The sequence below is a fragment of the Oncorhynchus kisutch genome, linkage group LG10 (assembly GCF_002021735.2).
Source record: "Oncorhynchus kisutch isolate 150728-3 linkage group LG10, Okis_V2, whole genome shotgun sequence".
Lineage (NCBI taxonomy): Eukaryota > Metazoa > Chordata > Actinopteri > Salmoniformes > Salmonidae > Oncorhynchus > Oncorhynchus kisutch.
Genome location: NC_034183.2, coordinates 9,938,767 through 9,960,871, shown reverse-complemented (window position 1 = coordinate 9,960,871; position 22,105 = coordinate 9,938,767). Strand labels below are relative to the sequence as shown.

At 43.4% G+C, this 22,105-nt stretch overlaps 1 protein-coding gene across 2 annotated transcripts; it reads right to left on the bottom strand.

Moving 5' to 3' along the window:
• Positions 1-3,844: 3,844 nt before the first annotated feature.
• On the bottom strand, positions 3,845-21,367 carry LOC109897722 (tripartite motif-containing protein 16-like). Of its 2 annotated transcripts, none has more exons than XM_031833065.1 (6): positions 20,694-21,367; positions 19,533-19,628; positions 5,875-6,108; positions 5,490-5,649; positions 5,305-5,364; positions 3,845-5,068 (listed from the first exon to the last, which is right to left on the bottom strand). In XM_031833065.1, the coding sequence occupies exons 1-6, from the start codon at positions 21,273-21,275 to the stop codon at positions 4,560-4,562; spliced, it is 1,641 nt and encodes a 546-aa protein (XP_031688925.1). In that variant the 5' UTR covers positions 21,276-21,367; the 3' UTR covers positions 3,845-4,559. The 2 variants fall into 2 exon arrangements, with proteins under 2 accessions (XP_031688925.1, XP_031688926.1); XM_031833066.1 differs by having other exon boundaries at positions 5,490-5,580; positions 20,694-21,306.
• Between the last annotated feature and the right edge of the window lie 738 nt (positions 21,368-22,105).

The window sequence follows — 22,105 nt, the reverse complement described above, 5'->3', positions numbered from 1 at the left end:
ACACCTGGCAGTGTGGTGTCAGAATAAAACCTATCCCTCAACGTAATCAAGACAAAGGAGATGATTGTGGACTACAGGAAAAGGAGGACCGAGCACGCCCCCATTCTCATCAACGGGGCTGTACTGGAGCAGGTTGAGAGCTTCAAGTTCCTTGGTGTCACCAACAAATTAGAATGGTCCAAACACACCAAGACAGTCGTGATGAGGGCACGACAAAGCCTATTCCCCCTCAGGAAACAAAAAAATGTTGGCATGGGTCCTCAGATCCTCAAAAGGTTCTTCAGCTACAACATTGAGAGCATCCTGACCGGATGTATCACTGCCTGGTACGGCAAATGCTCGTCCTCCTACAGCAAGACACGACAGAGGGTGATGCGTACGGCCCTGTACACCACTGGGGCTAAGCTGCCTGCCATCCAGGACCTATATAATAGGCGGTGTCAGAGGAAAACCCATAAAATTGTCAGAGACTCCAGTCACCCAAGTTATAGACTGTTTTCTCTGCTATCGCAAGGCAACCGGTACCGGAGAGCCAAGTCTGGGACCAAAAGGCTCCTCAACTGCTTCTACCCCAAGCCATTAGACTGCTGAACAATTCATAAAATTACCATCGGACAATTTACAATGACCCCTCCTCTTGTACACTGCTTTTACTCACTGTTTATTATCTATGCATAGTCACTTCACCTCAACTAGCTTAAGGGCTTGTAAGTAAGCATTTCACGGTAAGGTCTACACTTGTTGTATTCAGCATTTCACGGTAAGGTCTACACTTGTTGTATTCAGTATTTCACGGTAAGGTCTACACTTGTTGTATTCAGCATTTCACGGTAAGGTCTACACCTGTTGTATTCAGCATTTCACGGTAAGGTCTACACCTGTTGTATTCAGCATTTCACGGTAAGGTCTACACTTGATGTATTCGGCGCATGTGGCAAATAACGTTTGATTTAATTTTATTAGAAACAGACCTGCATTCAAATACCATTTAAAATAATTGATTGAGTTTGCCTGTTGTAACATAACCAATAGAAAATTCCTACAATTACAAACAAATCCCTCCCACCTGGAGGACTAAAGGAATTGCTCAAAATATTTGTAAGATTTCAAATATACTGAACAAAAACATGAACATAAATGCAACATGCAACAATTTCAACGATTTTACTAAGTTACAGATCATTTAAGGAAATTAGTCCATTTAAATAAATGAATTAGGCCCTAATCTATGGATTTCACAGTACTGGGAAGGAGCGTAGCCATGGGTGGGCCTGCGAGGCCATAAGCTCACCCAATTGGGAGCCAGGCCCAGCCAATCAGGTTGTGTTTTTTCCCCCATAAAAGGGCTTTATTACAGCTGTCCGGGTAGCGGGTCTCAGACGATCCCGCAGGTGAAGAAGCCGGAAGTGGAGGTCCTGGGTTCCTGTGGTTACACGTGGCCTGCGGATGTGAGGCCGGTTGGACATACTGCCAAATTCTCTTAAACAACGTTGAAGGCGGCTTAGAAATTACCTTAAATTCTCTGGCAACAGCTCTGGTGGACATCCCTGAAGTCAGCATGCCAATTGCATGCCCCCTTAAAACTTAAGACATCTGTGGCATTGCGTTGTGACAAAACTTTACATTTTAGTGTGGCCTTCTATCATCCCCAGCACAAAGTGCACCTGTTTAGTGATCAGTCTGTTTAATAAGCTTCTTGATTTGCCACACCTATCAGGTGCCTGGATTATTTTAGCAAGGGAGAAATGTTCTGTAACAGGGATGTAAACAAATTTGATCACACAATGAGAGAGAAAAAGTTTTTGTGTGTATGCAAACATTTCTGGGATCTTTTATTTCAGCTCATGAAACATGGGACCAACAGTTTACATGTTGCATTTATATATTTGTTCAGTGTAGTATATGAATCCAGGGTTGAATTCATTAGGGCACACTGTAGCAACAGATTTTGCAACAGAAACAAACTTTTATTTTAAATTCAGTTAGTCCCTCCCTGTTTCAGTTCATTTTCTTCAGTTTGGTGCCTAGTGTTTCTCTGTGGAAACATTAACGTACATTCACCTTTGATATTTACTTCTCACTTTCCCTTTCAGGTCCATAGTGTTTTACTGCCCCCTGCTGGAGAATGGAGCACACTGCAATCCCTGGTTTTCTTTGTGCAGTTGGAAGATGAGATCCTCATCACCTGTTGTGACGGGTCCAACAAATATCCCCCGGTGAAGGCAGGGTCCAATCTCATCCAACACTTCATTGACTCTTATAGGCGAGAGGAAGAATTTCCCACGATAAACTATGGAACTGTACATTTCATGGTGACGTTTAATACAGGTTTACTTTGTTACCAGAATACTTTCTTGAATGTAAATGTTTATTTTTTGTGTAATTATTATTTATTTAACTTTTTTTAAACCTCTCTCCTCTTTCACATCCCTCTATCATCACTCCATGGGGGCGTCCCAAAATTCTCTCTTTCACTACTCCTCACAAATGTAAAAGCATTGGATTGGTGTTGGCATGGGGTAGAGGGAGTATACATATACCAGTCATGTACTTTAAACTCCATGAAGGGAAGAGGAAAAGTTCACACTTAAACAGAAAGGAAAAATTATTGGGACACACCCCATGTGTACTGATAACTACTAGTAAAGCCCAGTATGGACTATCAATACAGATACTGTATGTAGAACCATAGTAAAGACCAGTATGGACCATAAATACAGGTACTGTATGTAGAACCATAGTAACGCCCAGTATGGACTATCAATACAGATACTGTATGTAGAACCATAGTAAAGCCCAGTATGGACCATCAATACAGGTACTGTATGTAGAACCATAGTAACGCCCATTATGGACTATCAATACAGATACTGTATGTAGAACCATAGTAAAGACCAGTATGGACCATCAATACAGGTACTGTATGTAGAACCATAGTAAAGCCCAGTATGGACTATCAATACAGATACTGTATGTAGAACCATAGTAACGCCCAGTATGGACTATCAATACAGATACTGTATATAGAACCATAGTAAAGACCAGTATGGACCATCAATACAGGTACTGTATGTAGAACCATAGTAAAGCCCAGGATGGACTATCAATACAGATACTGTATGTAGAACCATAGTAACGCCCAGTATGGACTATCAATACAGATACTGTATGTAGAACCATAGTAACGCCCAGTATGGACTATCAATACAGATACTGCATGTAGAACCATAGTAAAGCCCAGTATGGACTATCAATACAGATACTGTATGTAGAAACAGAGTAAAGACCAGGATGGACTATCAATACAGATACTGTATATAGAACCATAGTAAAGACCAGTATGGACCATCAATACAGGTACTGTATGTAGAACCATAGTAAAGCCCAGGATGGACTATCAATACAGATACTGTATGTAGAACCATAGTAACGCCCAGGATGGACTATCAGTTCAATGAGAGGATGTCTTAACAGAACTGGGGGATGACAGCAATGAAATGGGTAGGTGGAGATCTAATATTTTTTTTGAGCCAAAACACTAAAGCATGATATTGTAATACATCTACACACTATTCCCTATGTAGAACACTACTTTATACCTGGTCAGAAGCATCGTAGTGCACTACGTAGGAACCATTTGGAACAGAGGCAGTATTTCCACTGAACATCTTTCTCTTCCTCATCTGGTTTCTTTAACAGCCCTTCACTCCTCCCCTCTTCCTCCCCTCCTCCCTTTTCATTCTATTCTATCAGCCACACCACTAGCTCACCTCCACACAATCCATTTACAAGTTAAAGACACACCTTGGAATAAATAACAAAGGAAAACTATTACTAGATAAAGTTTAGTGTTGTATTTTTTATTTCCCATCACCATAAGTCATATTTAATCACTGAACAGTAGCAGACCTAACTTCATCTGTTCTTGACTCTGGATAGTGGATTAAAAAGACCATCAATCTCCAATGATATTAAAGTACTATTCTGAACATTACTGATAAACTGAGTGGCAAGTCAAGATATCTGCTAGTTTTATTGTTTGGTCAATAGCACCACCTGCTGGACAGGTTTAATGTTGCTTCACTGAGCAGAATCGGAGGATGACAGATGCCAAATTTAGAGTCAGTTTACTGGAAATCAACATTGAACATTCTTTTTAGACTTACTCTGTGTCTGGGAAACTAGTCCATATAGTTTAGTTACTATCTGTTCCACTGAGGAAAAATACATAGAGACAGAGAACCAAACGAGAAAACATATCAATGGTTCTGAATGACAACCAATATACATCAACACCAGACATCATGATTCATGGAAATGTACAAGATTAAAACATTGCATTTCATTAAATATTAATACAAAGCATTTCAAATGGAGGAAATCTCTAAAGATCAATATCGTCAGAAAAAAACCCTACTACAGTTTAACCAGCTCAGCTATAGACTACACCAGCATGACTAGAATCTATGTAGATGACTAGTATCTATGTAGACCCTACTACAGTTTAACCAGCTCAGCTATAGACTACACCAGCATGACTAGAATCTATGTGGACCCTACTACAGTTTAACCAGCTCAGCAGTACCACAGAGATGAAACCCAGGATAGAGGGGCTGAGTGAATGTGGTTTGGACTCTGTGGAGGAGGGTCATTGTGTCAGAGACACTGTAGAAGGACAGAGTACCTGCCTTGTGATCCAGGTACACTCCTACTCTGGAGGACTGAGGGCCTGATACTTTAGTCTCAACGTTATTGTGTCTGAACCAATAACTACCTCTATAGTATTGTAAACTCCAGGACTTGTCATTGTATCCAAATATATTATCTGTCTCTGTTCTGCTGATGTCTTTATAGGAGACTGCTGTAATAACATAACTACTCCACTTCACCTCCCAGTAACAGCGTCCAGACAGACCCTCTCTACACAGAACCTGGTACTGGTTGATGAATCTGTCTGGATGATCAGGGTATGGTTGGACTTGGCCTGTATAGGTCACCTTTCTTTTCCCTTCAGACAGAGAGAGATCTGTGTGTGCTGTGTTTGGGTCCAGTGTGAGCTGACAGGAATCTGGTAGAAGAGCAGAGCAGAGACCAATGAGGGGAGTTAGAACAATAAGTTAAGTCAGATACTGTATCTACCCTGTCTTTGATTAGAGCACAGCAGAGATATATGAGGAGAAATATGAGGAGTCAGATAGATACCCAGTCTTTGATTAGAGCTACTATTGCTATATATTTCGAGAGGGATTGTTCAGAGTGTCAGTAAAAAGAGACTGTTAGTTACTTCACAGTAAAGAGACTCACATTGTAACAACTGTTCTCTGGTCTTGGGCTCTGGAGGCAGTACAACATCCACTATATTCACTACAGACACACAAACACATTGACAGAGAGAGGGAATGTTATCATCATACCAGATTCCACATGTATATGACTAGTAGGGAACTTTCAATGGTCTAAAGTTGATGTTCTTATTATTTTCAACACACCTGTAGTGGAGATCTTGGTCCATTCTCCTTTAAGGAAGTCTTCTAGTTTCTCTCTCAGTTCAGACACAGTCTTACTCACATCTCCAAAGTACTGAAGAGGACGGAGAACGATGCTGGGTAAGTCTGACGATACACTGATACTGGAGACAGACTGATAACTCTGGAGACAGAGAGAGAGAGAGCGAGAGGGACAGAGAGCGAGAGGAACAGAGAGAGGGACAGATAGAAAGAGGGACAGACAGAGAGGGGGAGAGAGGGACGGGGGGAGAGTGGGATGGGGGGAGGGGGGAGGGATGACAGAGGGGGGGGGACAACATAATGATTGAGATGAATAGTTTCACATGAAGTTAATTTCATATCACATGTAACAAGGCAGTTTAGTTACCTGGAGGAAATGGATGTGATCCTCTGTGTGTGAGAGCTGCTCCAGCTCAGTGCTTCTCTTCCTCAGCTCAGCGATCTCCTGCTTCAGTTGCTCCAGGAGTCCTTCAGCTTGACTCACTTGAGCCTTCTCTTGGGCTCTGATCAGCTCCTTCACCTCATAGCTCCTTTTCTCAATGTATTGGATCAGCTCAGTAAAGATCTGATCACTGTCCTCCACTGCTGACTGTGCAGAGTGCTGTTAAGAGAGAGAGAGGTACAGTAGCCTCAGAACCACTTTGATTCAGAACACTGCCACCCTGCTCTCCAGGTCCTGTCCCCCTTCTGGACAGGCAGGTACAGAACACCACCACCCTCAGCCAGTTATTACGCGATCAGAAAATAATTACTAAATTGCTCTTCAGGTCAACAAGCAGACCACCGGGCAGGTTGAGAATGGACAGTTTCTGGCAAAGGGAGAATGATGCCATGTTGTTGATGATCAGCACCCTTCCTCTGTATGACACTTGGGAGAGGAGCCACCTCCACTTCGTCAGCCTCAACACCACCGCTTTGGAGAGGAGCCACCTCCACTTCGTCAGCCTCAACACCACCGCTTGGGAGAGGAGCCACCTCCACTTCGTCAGCCTCAACACCACCGCTTGGGAGAGGAGCCACCTCCACTTCGTCAGCCTCAACACCACCGCTTGGGAGAGGAGCCACCTCCACTTCGTCAGCCTCAACACCACCGCTTGGGAGAGGAGCCACCTCCACTTCGTCAGCCTCAACACCACCACTTGGGAGAGGAGCCACCTCCACTTCGTCCGCCTCAACACCACCGCTTGGGAGAGGAGCCACCTCCACTTCGTCAGCCTCAACACCACCGCTTGGGAGAGGAGCCACCTCCACTTCGTCAGCCTCGACACCACCGCTTGTGACACTCCTTCCCAGTTCTTCCTAACCCACCCCTCAGAGCCCAGAAATATACTGTGCCCTCGGCCTGACTGGCTGTCAGCTCTGGATCTAATGAGCCATCTGAAAACAAGGCATCTTCCGCAGACTCACCCCCTTCCTCCTCCGTTGGCACCGTACCGTCCTCCTCCTCCCCAGTCTGCCCCCCTGAACTTCCTCCCTGATCAGTGCACCCTCCCCAGTAACAGGCAATATTTCCTGGGATGAGCCAACCAAGTCTTTTCCCACTGGAGTATCCGTTACTACGGCAACCTGCCTCTGCTAAATGACTCACATGTAAACGTAAACTCGGCATCTGTGAAAGGGTGGCAGGTAGACTAGTGGTTAGAGCATTGGGATTGTAACCGAAAGGTTACTGGATTGAATCCCAGAGCTGACAAGGTAAAAATATGTTGTTCTTCCCCAGAACAAGGCAGTTGACCCACTGCTCCCTGGTAGGCTGTCATTGTAAATAAGAATTTGTTCTTAACTGACTTTCCTAGTTAAATAAAGGTTAATAATAAAAAGTGTGGCATTAACTTTTCCGTATTCACAGACAGACTCCTCTGAAGGCAGGCAGCACACTCCTGAAAACTAACTCCTCAGCAAAGCAAAGGATCTTTTGAGAGCTGCCAGATTTATGTTAAAAAGCTTGTTTTCAGTGTCTGTGTTTATATTTTAAGGTGTTACTTTGGAAGACAATGCCACTCATCTAAATATATATATTTATATATATAATTAATTAAACGTATTTGTATGTATGTACATGTATATATACACTCTACCATTCAAAAGTTTGGGGTCACATAGAAATGTCCTTGTTTTTTAAATAAAATAAAGAATTGTGTCCATTATAAAATTTATCATGTTGTAAATTACTATTGTAGCGCAATATCTACAGTTGAAGTCGGAAGTTTACATAGACTTAGGTTGGAGTCATTAAAACTCGCTTTCAACCACTCCACAAATTTCTTGTTAACAAACTATAGTTTTGGCATGTCAGAACATCTACTTTGTGCATGACACAAGTCGTTTCTCCAACAATTGTTAACAGATAGATTATTTCACTGTATCACAATTCCAGTGGGTCAGAAGTTTACATACACTAAGTTGACTGTGTCTTTAAACAGCTTGGAAAATTCCAGAAAATTATGTCATGGCTTTAGAAGCTTCTGATAGGCTAATTGACATAATTTGAGTCAATTGGGGGGTGTAACTGTGGATGTATTACAAGACCTACCTTCAAACTCAGTGCCTCTTTGCTTGACATCATGGGAAAATCAAAAGAAATCAGCCAAGACCTCAGAAAACAACTTGTAGACCCCCACAAGTCTGATTTATCCTTGGGAACAATTTCCAAACGCCTGAAGGTACCACGTTCATCTGAACAAACAAAAGTATAAACACCATGGGACCACGCAGCCGTCATACCGATCAGGAAGGAGACACGTATTGTCTCCTAGAGATGAACGTACTTTGGTGCGAAAAGTGCAAATCAATCCTAGAACGAGCAAGGAGGCCTACAAACCTGGCTCAGTTTCACCAGGTCTGTCAGAAGGAATGGGACAAAATTCACCCAACTTATTGTGGGAAGTTTGTGGCAGGCTACCCTAAACGTTTGACCCAATTAAACAATTATAAAGGCAATGCTACCAAATACTAATTGAGTGTAGGTTAACTTATGACCCACTGGGAATGTGATGAAAGAAATAAAAGTTGAAATGATTAATTCTCTCTACAATTATTCTGACATTAAACATTCTTAAAATAAAGTGGTAATCCTAACTGACCTAAGACAGGACATTTTTACTAGGATTCAATGTCAGGAATTGTGAAAAACTGAGTTTAAATTAATTTGGCTAAGGTGTATGTAAACTTCTGACTTCAACTGTATATAGGCCCCATTATCAGCAACCGTCACTCCTGTGTTCCAATGGCACGTTGTGTTAGCTAATCCAAGGTTATCATTTTAAAAGGCGAATTGATCATTAGAAAACCCTTTTGCAATTATGTTAGCACAGCTGAAAACTGTTGTTCTGATTAAAGAAGCAATAAAACGGTCCTTCTTTAGACTCGTTGAGTATCTGGAGCATCAGCATTTGTGGATTCGATTACTGTCTCAAAATGGCTAGAAACAAAGAACTTTAATCTGAAACTCATCAGTCTATTACATTTCCTGAGAAATGAAGGCTATTCCATGTGAGAAATTGCCAAGAAACTGAAGCTCTCGTACAACGCTCTGTCCTACTCCATTCACAGAACCGTGTAAACTGTCTCAACCAGAATAGAAAGGAGTGGGAGGCCCCAGTGCACAACTGAGCAAGAGGACAAGTATATTAGAGTGTTTAGTTTAAGAAACAGATGCCTCACAAGTACTCAACTGGCAGCTACATTGAATACTACCTGCAAACACCAGTCTCAACGTCAACAGTGAAGAGGCGACTCCGGGATGCTGGCCTTCCCAACTTAATATTTTTGTTGGCCAGTCTGAAATATGGCTTTTTCTTTGCAACTCTACCTAGAAGGCCAGCATCCCTGTGTCACCTTATATCAGTTTCATTGTTTGTTATGCTATACATAATTTGATCACTAACAGCCATAAAAAAACTAACTTCAACATCTTATATTTTGCAATTCTGAGTAAATACAACTTTAGTAAGGATATACACTTTATTCAGTACTGCTGTAGTGGCAAAATAATTCCAATAGATGGCAGCATAAGACAGTTAAGATTAGTTTAGGTCAAGTACAAGTAGCCAACTTGTCACGTTCTGACCTTAGTTCTGTTATGTCTTTGTTTTAGTATGGTCAGAGCGTGAGTTGGGTGGGTTGTCTATGTTTTGGGATTTCTGTGTTTGGCCTGGTATGGTTCTCAATCAGAGGCAGCTGTCAATCGTTGTCCCTGATTGAGAACCATACATAGGAAGCCTGGTTTCACTTTTGAGTTGTGGGTGATATGTTTCCTGTGTCTGTACGATACGGGACTGTTTCGATTTTCGTTTGTTCATTCACGTTGTCATTTTGTATTTTTGTAGTGTTCAGTTTTATATATTAAAATGGACACTTACCACGCTGCACATTGATCCTTCCTACTACTCCTCTTCGTCAGAAGAGGACAATCGTTACACAACTCAACAAGCCCCGCCAAAAGCTTGTTCCGTTCTCCCACAAGAGAGGGGCATGTTGAGGTACATTTACTAACCGTGAGGGTTGCATGATGTCATTTATTAGCGGGCTGGAAGATGCATCATATTTTCTATTCCGAGGCTGTTTACTCCCACTATGACATATTAACATGATGTCATAATGCATGTTTACTAGGGTTGAGGTTAACACATCTGACTAGTGATTATTTGACTGGCGTTCAATACCTGCTATAGTTAATATTGTGTTGTTCTCCCAAAAGCAACACAGAACTAATACGAGATAATTAGCTAACTGCTATCAATTGGAAATATTTCGCAATTTAAAAGTTATTAATTCACGTAAAGACATTGGTGAGGCAGCTGAGAAATAAAGTGTGTTTTTCTTATTAATTCCAGAGATCAGTCTCAAACCTGCCCCACGCCAATTGCTGGACTTTCACAGAGGTTACTAGTTCACCCAGTTTAAACCACATTTAAAAAATAAAACTAACGTATCTTGTTTGTCAAGTGTTCTGCCTTGCAATAATAAAATAACTAATCACAAAAAAAGTGCAAAATGCTTGGAGAGTATTTGGATTATTTTGTTACTATAATGGTATTTATTAACATATTATTACTAAAATAGTTTGTTCTAGGCTACCCTACCCTAGAATTAGGGTTCAGGCTAAAATAGTTTATATGTGGGGTTAGCGTTTCTGTATAGCAGTTTGTGACATCTGCTGATGTAAAAAGGGCTTTATAAATACATTTGATTGATTTGATTGTTAGGTTTAGGATATTTAAAGAGAAACTGTATGGGTTTATAGCTCTCCTTCTGTGGGTACTACATACCTCATTCACTACACTTGATAGGCTCATAATCTGAGGGAGCACCTGCGTCAGAGCTACAAATCAATGAGCTACACCAGGGGTTCTTAAACTTTTTCAACCTGGGACCCAAATGAGAAATTCTGTGTTTTCCTGGGACCCAAGCTTAGGAAGATATGCAACTGTACGTAAATATTAGTACATTTCATTTCCCTTATGCCTAAAACAAATGCAATATAGACAAAAACAAATAACAATGAAATTAAAATAGCTATTCATGTTTATTTTCCCCCATTTAAAACTGACATATCTGTCTTGGTTGGAACTGTTGCTGTTAAAATTCAATAAATAATTTTAATTCTGAACTGGAACAAATTGATTTATCACATCACACAGATGCATAACAGAACAGATATGCAGGCTTTTTGATAGTGCAACCCTAAGTAACAGTACAGATAAATTATCAGGCCAACTGTACATCTTACTGTAGAAATGACTGTTGAAAACAAGTCTAGATCAGAGCTGCTGCTGTTAAAATAGAAGTCATAGTTTTTATTCTGAACTGGAATAAACTGATTGATCCAGGCCGTATCATATCCGGCTGTGATCGGGAGTCCCATAGGGCGGCGCACAATTATCCCAGCGTCGTCCAGGTTTGGCCGGGGTGGGCCGTCACTGTAAATAAGAATTTGTTCTTAACTTACTTGCCTAGTTAAATAAAGGTTCAATTTAAAGAAAACAAATATTTCAAAAAACAATCACACGGATGAACACCAGAAAACACACACAGTCCTAATGAGAGCTGTGTGGCTGGTTGAAGTTTTCAACAAGCATGTCTGTTCTGGGATCAGTTTGACAGTGCAACACTGCTCAGCATTGAGACTGTTTCTGTACTGTTTAAAAAGTAATCCAGAGTTGAGAATCCTGACTGACAGAGGTATGTGGTGCCAAACTGGACCAGAACATCTACTGCTTTCTCAGTTAGGCAAGAGACCACTTCCTGCTGGAGATGAGCAACCCAGAACTGTGTGTGGGTGTTCTCAGTTAGGCAGGAGACCACTTCCTGCTGGAGATGAGCAACCCAGAACTGTGTGTGGGTGTGTGTTTGGCTCAAAAAGTATCTCACTTTAATCAGTTTATTTCAGTTCAGAATAAAAATGATGACTTGTATTTTAACAGCAACGGTTCCAACCTAGACTTGTTTTCAACAATAATTTCTACAGTAAGATGTACAGTAGACCTGATCATTTTTCATCCCTACCTGTACTGTTACTTAGGGTTGCACTATCAGTAGCTATCTAGCTTGCTTTGGCTAACGTTAGCTATAATCTGTGTACAAGGCCAGGGGATCGTTTTAAAGAGAAACTCACATATACTACTGTGAGATAGTATTATTTCTTCTTATCATCACCTGTTATAAAATGACAATGCCTTGCTAGCAGACTTACTTCTCCACTGTGGAAGCACTGTTTCCTGAAGCATTCTGCCCTGTTCTGAAAGAACTCCCTGAGTTTACCGTCATGCTGTGGATGTTTGGTCAGGACGTGTCATTATATGAATTTTGATTGACTCATTAACAAAGCACTTCCCCCCCCACAAAACACATTGAGGGAGCTCCTCGTTATTTCTCACAGTTTGTATGGTTAGGTTAACGCGGGCTGGTCTCATTGATAACAACAGTGAAGCTGACATTGTGACACAGAACAATGGACTGGGAATAGAACTTTCAGAAGGTGAGTTGGTGTCACAGTGTTCAATACAACTAATAGGAGCTGGCAGGGTGAAAAGGGACCTTTTCGTGATTACTTCAAAACTACGGCAAACAGCTGGGAGATATGGTAATATTATATAACTGGGCTCCTTGGCGAATGCAATGAACTACTTTTATCAGGAAATGTTGTTAAAAATGTCCAGCCTAGTCCTAGCCCCCACTGCCGGCTGGTAGCGCTTGTCTGCCCTAAACAAACCCTGTGTACCACCCCTCCCCCTGTTTTACCTTGAAGTTTGTTAAGAAATAAACACTTGCCTACGAAAAGAGACACTTATCCGAGAGAACGAAACGAAAACCACTTGTAAATTTACCAAAACTAACCAACTCTTTACGGATCTGTTTGTACGTAATGTAACGACCCTGGGTTTATAAGCTTGGATATCGACTCTGCCGCATGGCATGCTTTCGCAGCACAGTCATGGGCTTGAAGGTCGAGGGTTCTGGACATTGGGCTTGAAGGTCGAGGGTTCGAGGCCTGCTCCCTGCCAATTCCATTACAGTAAGAAACGGAGGCAGATTAGCCACCACTACTCTTGTCAAAATCAGCACCAACACACCCCTCACAAAAATCACACTGGTAACTAGCAGGGCAACAAGACTCACCTTTTCATTACCACAACCACCTCCTTGTTCATTCTGGATATTCAGAGTGTATATGTTCCGCTCCCACCTGTTCGCCGACCATGATAAAAAATTCCTCCACACCATTCTCCAGAACGCAACGGAAGTGACAGCGTTTCTTCTCCACTTGATTGAGGCCATCACACTACCCAAACAAACTACCCTACTCCCCTCTCAACTCTAACCGATAAACAGTGGAAACCAATAAACAAACCCTCCACCATGAGAAAATGAATTCAGAAAATACACAACAACCAAACGAAAATAGAATAGTAACCCTCCTCACGAACCACAAAACCCTCACACGACCAACTTCTTCTTCTATGATATAATGGCGGTCTGCAAACCAACGTTAAAGGTGCATGGCGCAACCTACAATGCAAACTATTACAGACTACAAAGGGAAGCACAGCCTTGAGCTTCCCAGTGACACAAGCCTACCAGATGAGCTAAATCACTTCTATGCTCGCTTTGAGGCAAGCAACACTGAGGCATGCATGAGAGCACCAGCTGTTCCGGATGACTGTGTGATCACGCTGTCCGTAGCCGATGTGAGTAAGACCTTTAAACAAGTCAACATACACAAGGCTGCGGGGCCAGATGGATTACCAGGACGTGTGCTCCGGACATGGCAGGTGTCTTCACTGACATTTTCAACATGTCCCTGATTGAGTCTGTAATACCAACATGTTTCAAGCAGACCACCATAGTCCCTGTGCCCAAGATCACAAAGGCAACCTGCATAAATGACTACAGACGCGCAGCACTCACGTCCGTAGCCATGAAGTGCTTTGAAAGGCTGGTAACGGCTCACATCAACACCATTATCCCAGAAACCCCAGACCCACTCCAAGTTGCATACTGCACAAACAGATCCACAGATGATGAAATCTCTATTGAACTCCACACTGCCCTTTCCCACCTGGACAAAAGGAACACCTATGTGAGAATGCTATTCATTGACTACAGCTCAGCATTCAACACCATAGTACCCTCAATGCTCATCACTAAGCTAAGAAACCTGGGACTAAACACCACCTTCTGCAACTGGATCCTGGACATCCTGACGGGCCGCCCACAGGTGGTGAGGGTAGGTAGCAACACATCTGCCACGCTGATCCTAAACACTGGAGCTCCCCAGGGGTGCGTGCTCAGTCCCCTCCTGCCTCATTGCCTGTATCCGCTACGGAGCCGCAGTCAAACGACCACCCCTCATCACTGTCAAACGCTCCCTAAAACACTTCTGGGAGAAGGCCTTTCTAATCGACCTGGCCCGGGTATCCTGGAAGGACATTGACCTCATCCCGTCAGTTGAGGATGCCTGGTCATTCTTTAAAAGTAACTTCCCCACCATTTTAGATAAGCATGCTCCGTTCAAAAAATGCAGAACTAAGAACAGATACAGCCCTTGGTTCACTCCAGACCTGACTGCCCTCGACCAGCACAAAAACATCCTGTGGCGGACTGCAATAGCATCGAATAGTCCCCACGATATGCAACTGTTCAGGGAAGTCAGGAAACAATACACGCAGTCAGTCAGGAAAGCTAAGGCCAGCTTCTTCAGGCAGAAGTTTGCATCCTGTAGCTCCAACTCCAAAAAGTTCTGGGACACTGAAGTCCATGGAGAACAAGAGCACCTCCTCCCAGCTGCCCACTGCACTGAGGGTAGGTAGCACAGTCACCACCGATAAATCCATGATTATCGAAAACTTCAATAAGCATTTCTCAACGGCTGGCCATGCCTTTCGCCTGGCTACTCCAACCTCGGCCAACAGCTCCACCCCCCCCCCCGCAGCTCCTCGCCCAAGCCTCTCCAGGTTCTCCTTTACCCAAATCCAGATAGCAGATGTTCTGAAAGAGCTGCAAAACCTGGACCCGTACAAATCAGCTGGGCTTGACAATCTGGACCCTCTATTTCTGAAACTATCCGCCGCCATTGTCGCAACCCCTATTACCAGCCTGTTCAACCTCTCTTTCATATCGTCTGAGATCCCCAAGGATTGGAAAGCTGCCGCAGTCATCCCCCTCTTCAAAGGGGGAGACACCCTGGACCCAAACTGTTACAGACCTATATCCATCCTGCCCTGCCTATCTAAGGTCTTCGGAAGCCAAGTCAACAAACAGGTCACTGACAATCTCGAATCCCACCGTACCTTCTCTGCTGTGCAATCTGGTTTCCGAGCCGGTCACGGGTGCACCTCAGCCACACACAAGGTACTAAACGATATCATAACCGCCATCGATAAAAGACAGTACTGTGCAGCCGTCTTCATCGACCGTGCCAAGGCTTTCGACTCTGTCAATCACCATCTTCTTATCGGCAGACTCAGTAGCCTCGGTTTTTCGGATGACTGCCTTGCCTGGTTCACCAATTACTTTGCAGACAGAGTTCAGTGCGTCAAATCGGAGGGCATGCTGTCCGGTCCTCTGGCAGTCTCTATGGGGGTGCCAAAGGGTTCAATTCTCGGGCCGACTCTTTTCTCTGTATATATCAATGATGTTGCTCTTGCTGCGGGCGATTCCCTGATCCACCTCTACGCAGACGACACCATTCTATATACTTTCGGCCCGTCATTGGACACTGGGCTATCTAACCTCAAAACGAGCTTCAACGCCATACAACACTCCTTCCGTTGCCTCCAACTGCTCTTAAACGCTAGTAAAACCAAATGCATGCTTTTCAACCGATCGCTGCCTGCACCCGCATGCCCGACTAGCATCACCACCCTGGATGGTTCCGACCTTGAATATGTGGACATCTATAAGTACCTAGGTGTCTGGCTAGACTGCAAACTCTCCTTCCAGACTCCTATCAAACATCTCCAATCAAAAATCAAATCAAGAGTCGGCTTTCTATTCCGCAACAAAGCCTCCTTCACTCACACCACCAAGCTTACCCTAGTAAAACTGACTATCCTACAGATAATTAATCTGTTAATCTGTTAATCTGTTAATCTGCAAAATTGTAATTATTCGCCTACCTCCTCATGCCTTTTGCACACAATGTATATAGACTCCCCCTTTTTTTTCTACTGTGTTATTGACTTGTTAAATGTTTACTCCATGTGTAACTCTGTTGTCTGTTCACACTGCTTTGCTTTATCTTGGCCAGGTCGCAGTTGTAAATGAGAACTTGTTCTCAACTAGCCTACCTGGTTAAATAAAGGTGAAATAAAAAAAATAAAACTCCCTGTTCACCCACGACTGCATGGCCAGGCACGACTCCAACACCATTATTAAGTTTCCAGACGACACAACAGTGGTAGGCCTGATCACCGACAACGACGAGACAGCCTATAGAGAGGAGGTCAGAGACCTGGACGAGTGGTGCCAGAATAACAACCTATCCCTCAACGTAACCAAGACTAAGGAGATGATTGTGAACTACAGGAAAAGAAGCACCAAGCACACCCCCATTCTCATCGACGGGGCTGTAGTGGAGCAGGTTGAGAGCTTCAAGTTCCTTGGTGTCCCCATCAATAACAAACTAGAATGGTCCAAACACTCTAAGACAGTCGTGAAGAGGGCACGACAAAGCCTATTCCCCCTCAGGAAACTAAAAGGATTTGGCATGGGTCCTGAGATCCTCAAAAGGTTCTACAGCTTCAACATCAAGAGCATCCTGACCGGTTGCATCACTGCCTGGTACGGCAATTACTCGGCCTTCGAACGCAAGGCACTTCAGAGGGTAGTGCACATGGCCCAGTACATCACTGGGGCATAGCTGCCTGCCATCCAGGACCTCTACACCAGGTGGTGGCAGAGGAAGGCCCTAAAAATTGTCAAAGACCCCAGCCACCCCAGTTTCCCAGACTGTTCTCTCTACTACCACATGGCAAGCAGTGCCAAGTCTAAGACAAAAAGGCTTCTCAACAGTTTTTACCCCCAAGCCATAAGACTCCTGAACAGGTAACCAAATGGTTACCAGGACTATTTGCATTGTGTGCCACCCCCCCTCCCAAACCCCTCTTTTACGCTGCTGCTACTCTCTGTTTATCATATATGCATAGTCACTCTAACTATACATTCATGGACATACTACCTCAATTGGCCCGACCAACCAGTGCTCCCGTACATTGGCTAACCCGGGCAATCTGCATTGTGTCCCACGACCCGCCAACCCCTACTTTTACGCTACTGCTATTCTCTGTTCGTTATATATGCATAGTCACTTTAACCATACCTACATGTACATACTACCTCAACAAGCCTGACTAACCGGTGTCTGTATATAGCCTTGCTACTCTTATTTTCAAATGTCTTTTTTTTTTTTTTACTTACCTGCACACACACACATACACACACACACGGTCTACACCTGTTGTATTCGGCGCACGTGACATATAAACTTTGCAAATGTGTATGGCGCCACCTACAGTGTTGGAGTGTTTAATCATGGTTTACAACATTTCTAAATCCTCCTACCTACCTCAGAACTTCTGAGAACATAAAAAAGAGCACTACTAACTTCTAATAGACCCTCCTCCAAATCCCTTCCAACCCCCCTCATCCCTTTCCAACCTCAATGACCCTACACTCAATCTTTCCCTCTCTTCAACATACATATAACAACATAACAACACATGCTCCACCGTTTCATTGACAAAACCCTCCAGACACAAAACATTCACTTGCTGCCAACCAGATGGAATGACCAGTTCAATGTACAATGTCCTAAACACAATCGAGTAAACACCACCTCTTCCTTCCTAATCTGACCTTTGAATCTTGGTCCACTGACCTTACTTTGGAGGGCATAGAAATGCTCAGAGTCCCATGTCTTCTGCCACACATCTATCAAAATGGCTCTGATCTTACATTTGGCCTAACCTCTACCCAGTGGAACATTAATATCAATTGCTGGGATCCAGCAGAATCTCACTACTACACCCATTCTCTCAATTTTCCATATTAACATTGATACCTCCAATAGAAGGTCACTCCTATTAGATAAACCAGATGATAAACTATTCAATATAGACAGAGAATCTGAGCATACTATAATTCTAACAGGTTGTACGTCCTCCACTGGAGGGCAACTACCAACAGATCAACTGTCAAGCAGTTTCCCTTTATCACTGACTTCTGACCAATCTTTCCTTTTCTCTACCGAGGTTAGATCAACAACGGGATCTGTGAGTAACCATGGAGGAACATCCCCTATCACCACAGAAGGGCCAACCTCCAACTCCCTCAAACCACTCTCATCAGCCAGCTTTCCAACTGTCCAACCAAAACCCCTGCCTTGTCTACTAGTATATTCCCAACAGTCATCTAGAACAGTAGCAGTGGGAGGCTCAACCTCACAGCCTTTCAACCCAATAAGCTAATGACAACTTATTACGTCGTATATCCAAAGGTATCTCACCTGCCTCCACTAGTCAGACACATACAGATGTTGATTTAAATGCACCAATACATATCCTTAAAGCCATGTACTGGATTCTGTCCAGCTTCTGAAGACAAGTCTTTGCTGCTGTTCCATAAGAGCTCTATATGATCAGAGCTCTCTAAATATCCATCAACGATTTTCTGTCAGCACCTCATTCATAACCACAGACCCACACAACCAACTACAGCAAAAGTGATGGAACGAGAGAGACAAAGACATGTTACAACACTGTACACAGCCATAATACACTGCTCAAAAAAATAAAGGGAACACTTAAACACAATGTAACTCCAAGTCAATCACACTTCTGTGAAATCAAACTGTCCACTTAGGAAGCAACACTGATTGACAATAAATTTCACATGCTGTTGTGCAAATGGAATATACAACATGTGTCAATTATAGGCAATTAGCAAGACACCCCCAAAAAAGGAGTGGTTCTGCAGGTGGTGACCACAGACCACTCAGTTCCTATGCTTCCTGGCTGATGTTTTGGTCACTTTTGAATGCTGGCGGTGCTTTCACTCTAGTGGTAGCATGAGACGGAGTCTACAACCCACACAAGTGGCTCAGGTAGTTGCAGCTCATCCAGGATGGCACATCAATACAAAGGTTTTGTAAACATATGTTTCCCATGCCAATATAACCCATTTGACAGAGAGAGAGAGAGAGCTCCATGTTAATGTATAGGGGACATGAGTCAGTCATGGTTGCTCAAGGTTATGTGATGAGGTAGCCACGCCTGTCACATCAAATTCAGCCCTCGGTCCAATAGGGAATGTGCTCTTGGTGTAACGGTCAATATGTTGGTTTCTCCTGCAGTAGACCTGGGTTCATATCCTGTCAGTTACATTACGCAGTCTATTCTCTGAAAGGGGTCCAGACAGCCTGTTCCCAACAGTGGGGTCAGTGGGATTGGAGAGGGGCCCCTCTCCCTCTCTCTGAATGGAGGAGAGAAGTGAAATGGTGTGTCTCCTCTGGTCAACAACACTCACCTTGAGAGACTCCACAGCCTGTTGGAGCTCTTTCAGCTCCTTCTCTCTCTCCTGGAATCTCTGCTGGACCTTCTGCTGGCTCATCCCCAGCTGCCTCTGTGGAGAATCACTCTTCAATGAGCTATCAACCTTTATTTGTCCAGTAGATCAATAGTATAGTCATGTGACTATACATAGGGCCCGTAGAAGATATGTATTAAAATTGAGGATTTACTGCATGAAATTATATTATAATGTTATGTGATTCTACTAGATTTTAGTCAACGCCACTCCGACGTTGCTCAATCTAAAATTGAAATATTTCTGAAATGCATTCTTTTACTTTAGATTTGTGTGTATTGCTGTGAATTGTTAGATATTACTGTACTGTTGGAGCTAGGAACACAAGCATTTCACTACACCACCAATAACATCTGCTAAATATGTGTGTGACCAATAACATGACATTTCATTTGAATTATTATAGTTTTAACAATTCACAAATCAGAGGAGCTGATTGTGTGTTTGATAACAAATGATAATGGTGGTTGACTTTAGAAAATGGTGATACATTTGGAGAATCTGGGTTATCATATCTCCCGAGTGGCGCAGTGGTCTATGGCACTGTATCTCAGTGCTAGAAGCATCACTTCAGACCCTGGTTTGATTCCAGGCTGTATCACAACCAGCCGTGATTGGGCGTTCCCTAGGGTGATGCACAATTGGCCCAGCGTTGTCCGAGTTAGGGTTTGGCCGATAGTAGGTCATCATCGGGGTTGCAGGTAGCCTAGTGGTTAGAGTGTTGGGCCAGTAACCAAAAGGTTGCTGGATTGAATCCCTGAGCTGACAATGTATAAATCTGTTGTTCTTCCCCTGAACAAGGCAGTTAACCAACTGTTGTTGATTGCAGGCCGTCATTGTAAATAAGAATGTGTTTTTAACCAACTTGCTTAGTTATTGAAAGGTAAAACATTTAATTGCATGAAATAATTTGTTTTTAACTGAATTGCCTAGTTAAATAAAGGATAAATAAAAATATATATACTCAAGGTTTGTGTTCATATTTGTGATGCTGTGGATCGATTTAATTTCAATGATCTCATATTCAAACAGTCTTAGTTTATACTGTATCTTTAATTCTTTGTTCATCAAACAGTCACCATCAAGTTGTTCTGGTCTTACCTGTTTCTCAGTCCTCTCTGCTGCAGCTGACACTGTATCATGGCCTTTATGTTCATCCATTGTACACAGCATACAGATACACTGCTGATCAGTACGACAGTAAACCTCCAGCAGTTTGTCATGATGAGAGCAGATCTTCTCCTGTAGTTGTGTGGTGGCTTTGACCAGCTTGTGCTTCTTGAAAGCAGGAAATTCATAGTGAGGTTGGAGGTGAGTCTCACAGTAAGAGGCCAGACACGCCAGACAGGACATGAGGGCTTTCTGTTTTCTGGTCCCAGTGCAGAAATCACACGCCACATCTCCAGGTCCAGCATAGCACAGAGCAGGAGGGGGAGCAGCCTGGAGTCCTGTCTTCTTCAGATTCTCCACCACTTCAGCCAGCACAGTGCTCCTGTTTAGAACAGGCCTTGGGATAAAGGTCTCTCTGCATTGTGGACAGCTGTAGAAACCTTTCAGATCATCCTGATCCCAGCTTTCTTTAATACAGCCCATACAATAACTGTGTCCACAGGCAGTAGTCACCGGATCCTTCAGTAGATCCAGACAGATGGAGCAACAGAACAGTTTCTGATTCTCTGCCATTTTGGTGCTCTCTCCCGTAGGTTAAGCAATGGCAGTGTTGAAGATTACTTTCATTTCAGTGTCAAAGATGACTTTCTGTTTCATGGAACTCTACACCAGAGGAGAGGGAGTGGCTTCTTACTGGGCTGAGTTCTCAGTATGTAGAGGGAGTGGCTTCCTACTGGGCTGAGTTCTCAGTATGTAGAGGGAGTGGCTTCCTACTGGACTGAGTTCTCTGTATCTACAGGGAGTGGCTTCCTACTGGGCTGAGTTCTCTGTATCTACAGGGAGTGGCTTCCTACTGGACTGAGTTCTCTGTATCTACAGGGAGTGGCTTCCTACTGGACTGAGTTCTCTGTATCTACAGGGAGTGGCTTCCTACTGGACTGAGTTCTCTGTATCTACAGGGAGTGGCTTCCTACTGGGCTGAGTTCTCTGTATCTACAGGGAGTGGCTTCCTACTGGGCTGAGTTCTCTGTATCTACAGGGAGTGGCTTCCTACTGGGCTGAGTTCTCTGTATCTACAGGGAGTGGCTTCCTACTGGGCTGAGTTCTCTGTATCTACAGGGAGTGGCTTCCTACTGGACTGAGTTCTCTGTATCTACAGGGAGTGGCTTCCTACTGGGCTGATTTCTCTGTATCTACAGGGAGTGGCTTCCTACTGGGCTGAGTTCTCTGTATCTACAGGGAGTGGCTTCCTACTGGGCTGAGTTCTCAGTATGTAGAGGGAGTGGCTTCCTACTGGGCTGAGTTCTCAGTATGTAGAGGGAGTGGCTTCCTACTTGACTGTGTTCTCAGTATGTAGAGGGAGTGGCTTCCTACTTGACTGAGTTCTCAGTATGTAGAGGGAG

What these genes read in the sequence shown, in the direction of transcription:
- LOC109897722 (XM_031833065.1), bottom strand. Translation starts at nt 21,275, where the DNA reads ATGGCAGAGAATCAGAAACTGTTCTGTTGCTCCATCTGTCTGGATCTA. An exon ending in CAGAGAGGACTGAGAAACAG is followed by an intron (nt 19,629 to 20,693) that starts GTAAGACCAGAA and finishes GATTCTCCACAG; the next exon opens with AGGCAGCTGGGGATGAGCCA. An exon ending in AGGCTGTGGAGTCTCTCAAG is followed by an intron (nt 6,109 to 19,532) that starts GTGAGTGTTGTT and finishes CTCTCTTAACAG; the next exon opens with CACTCTGCACAGTCAGCAGT.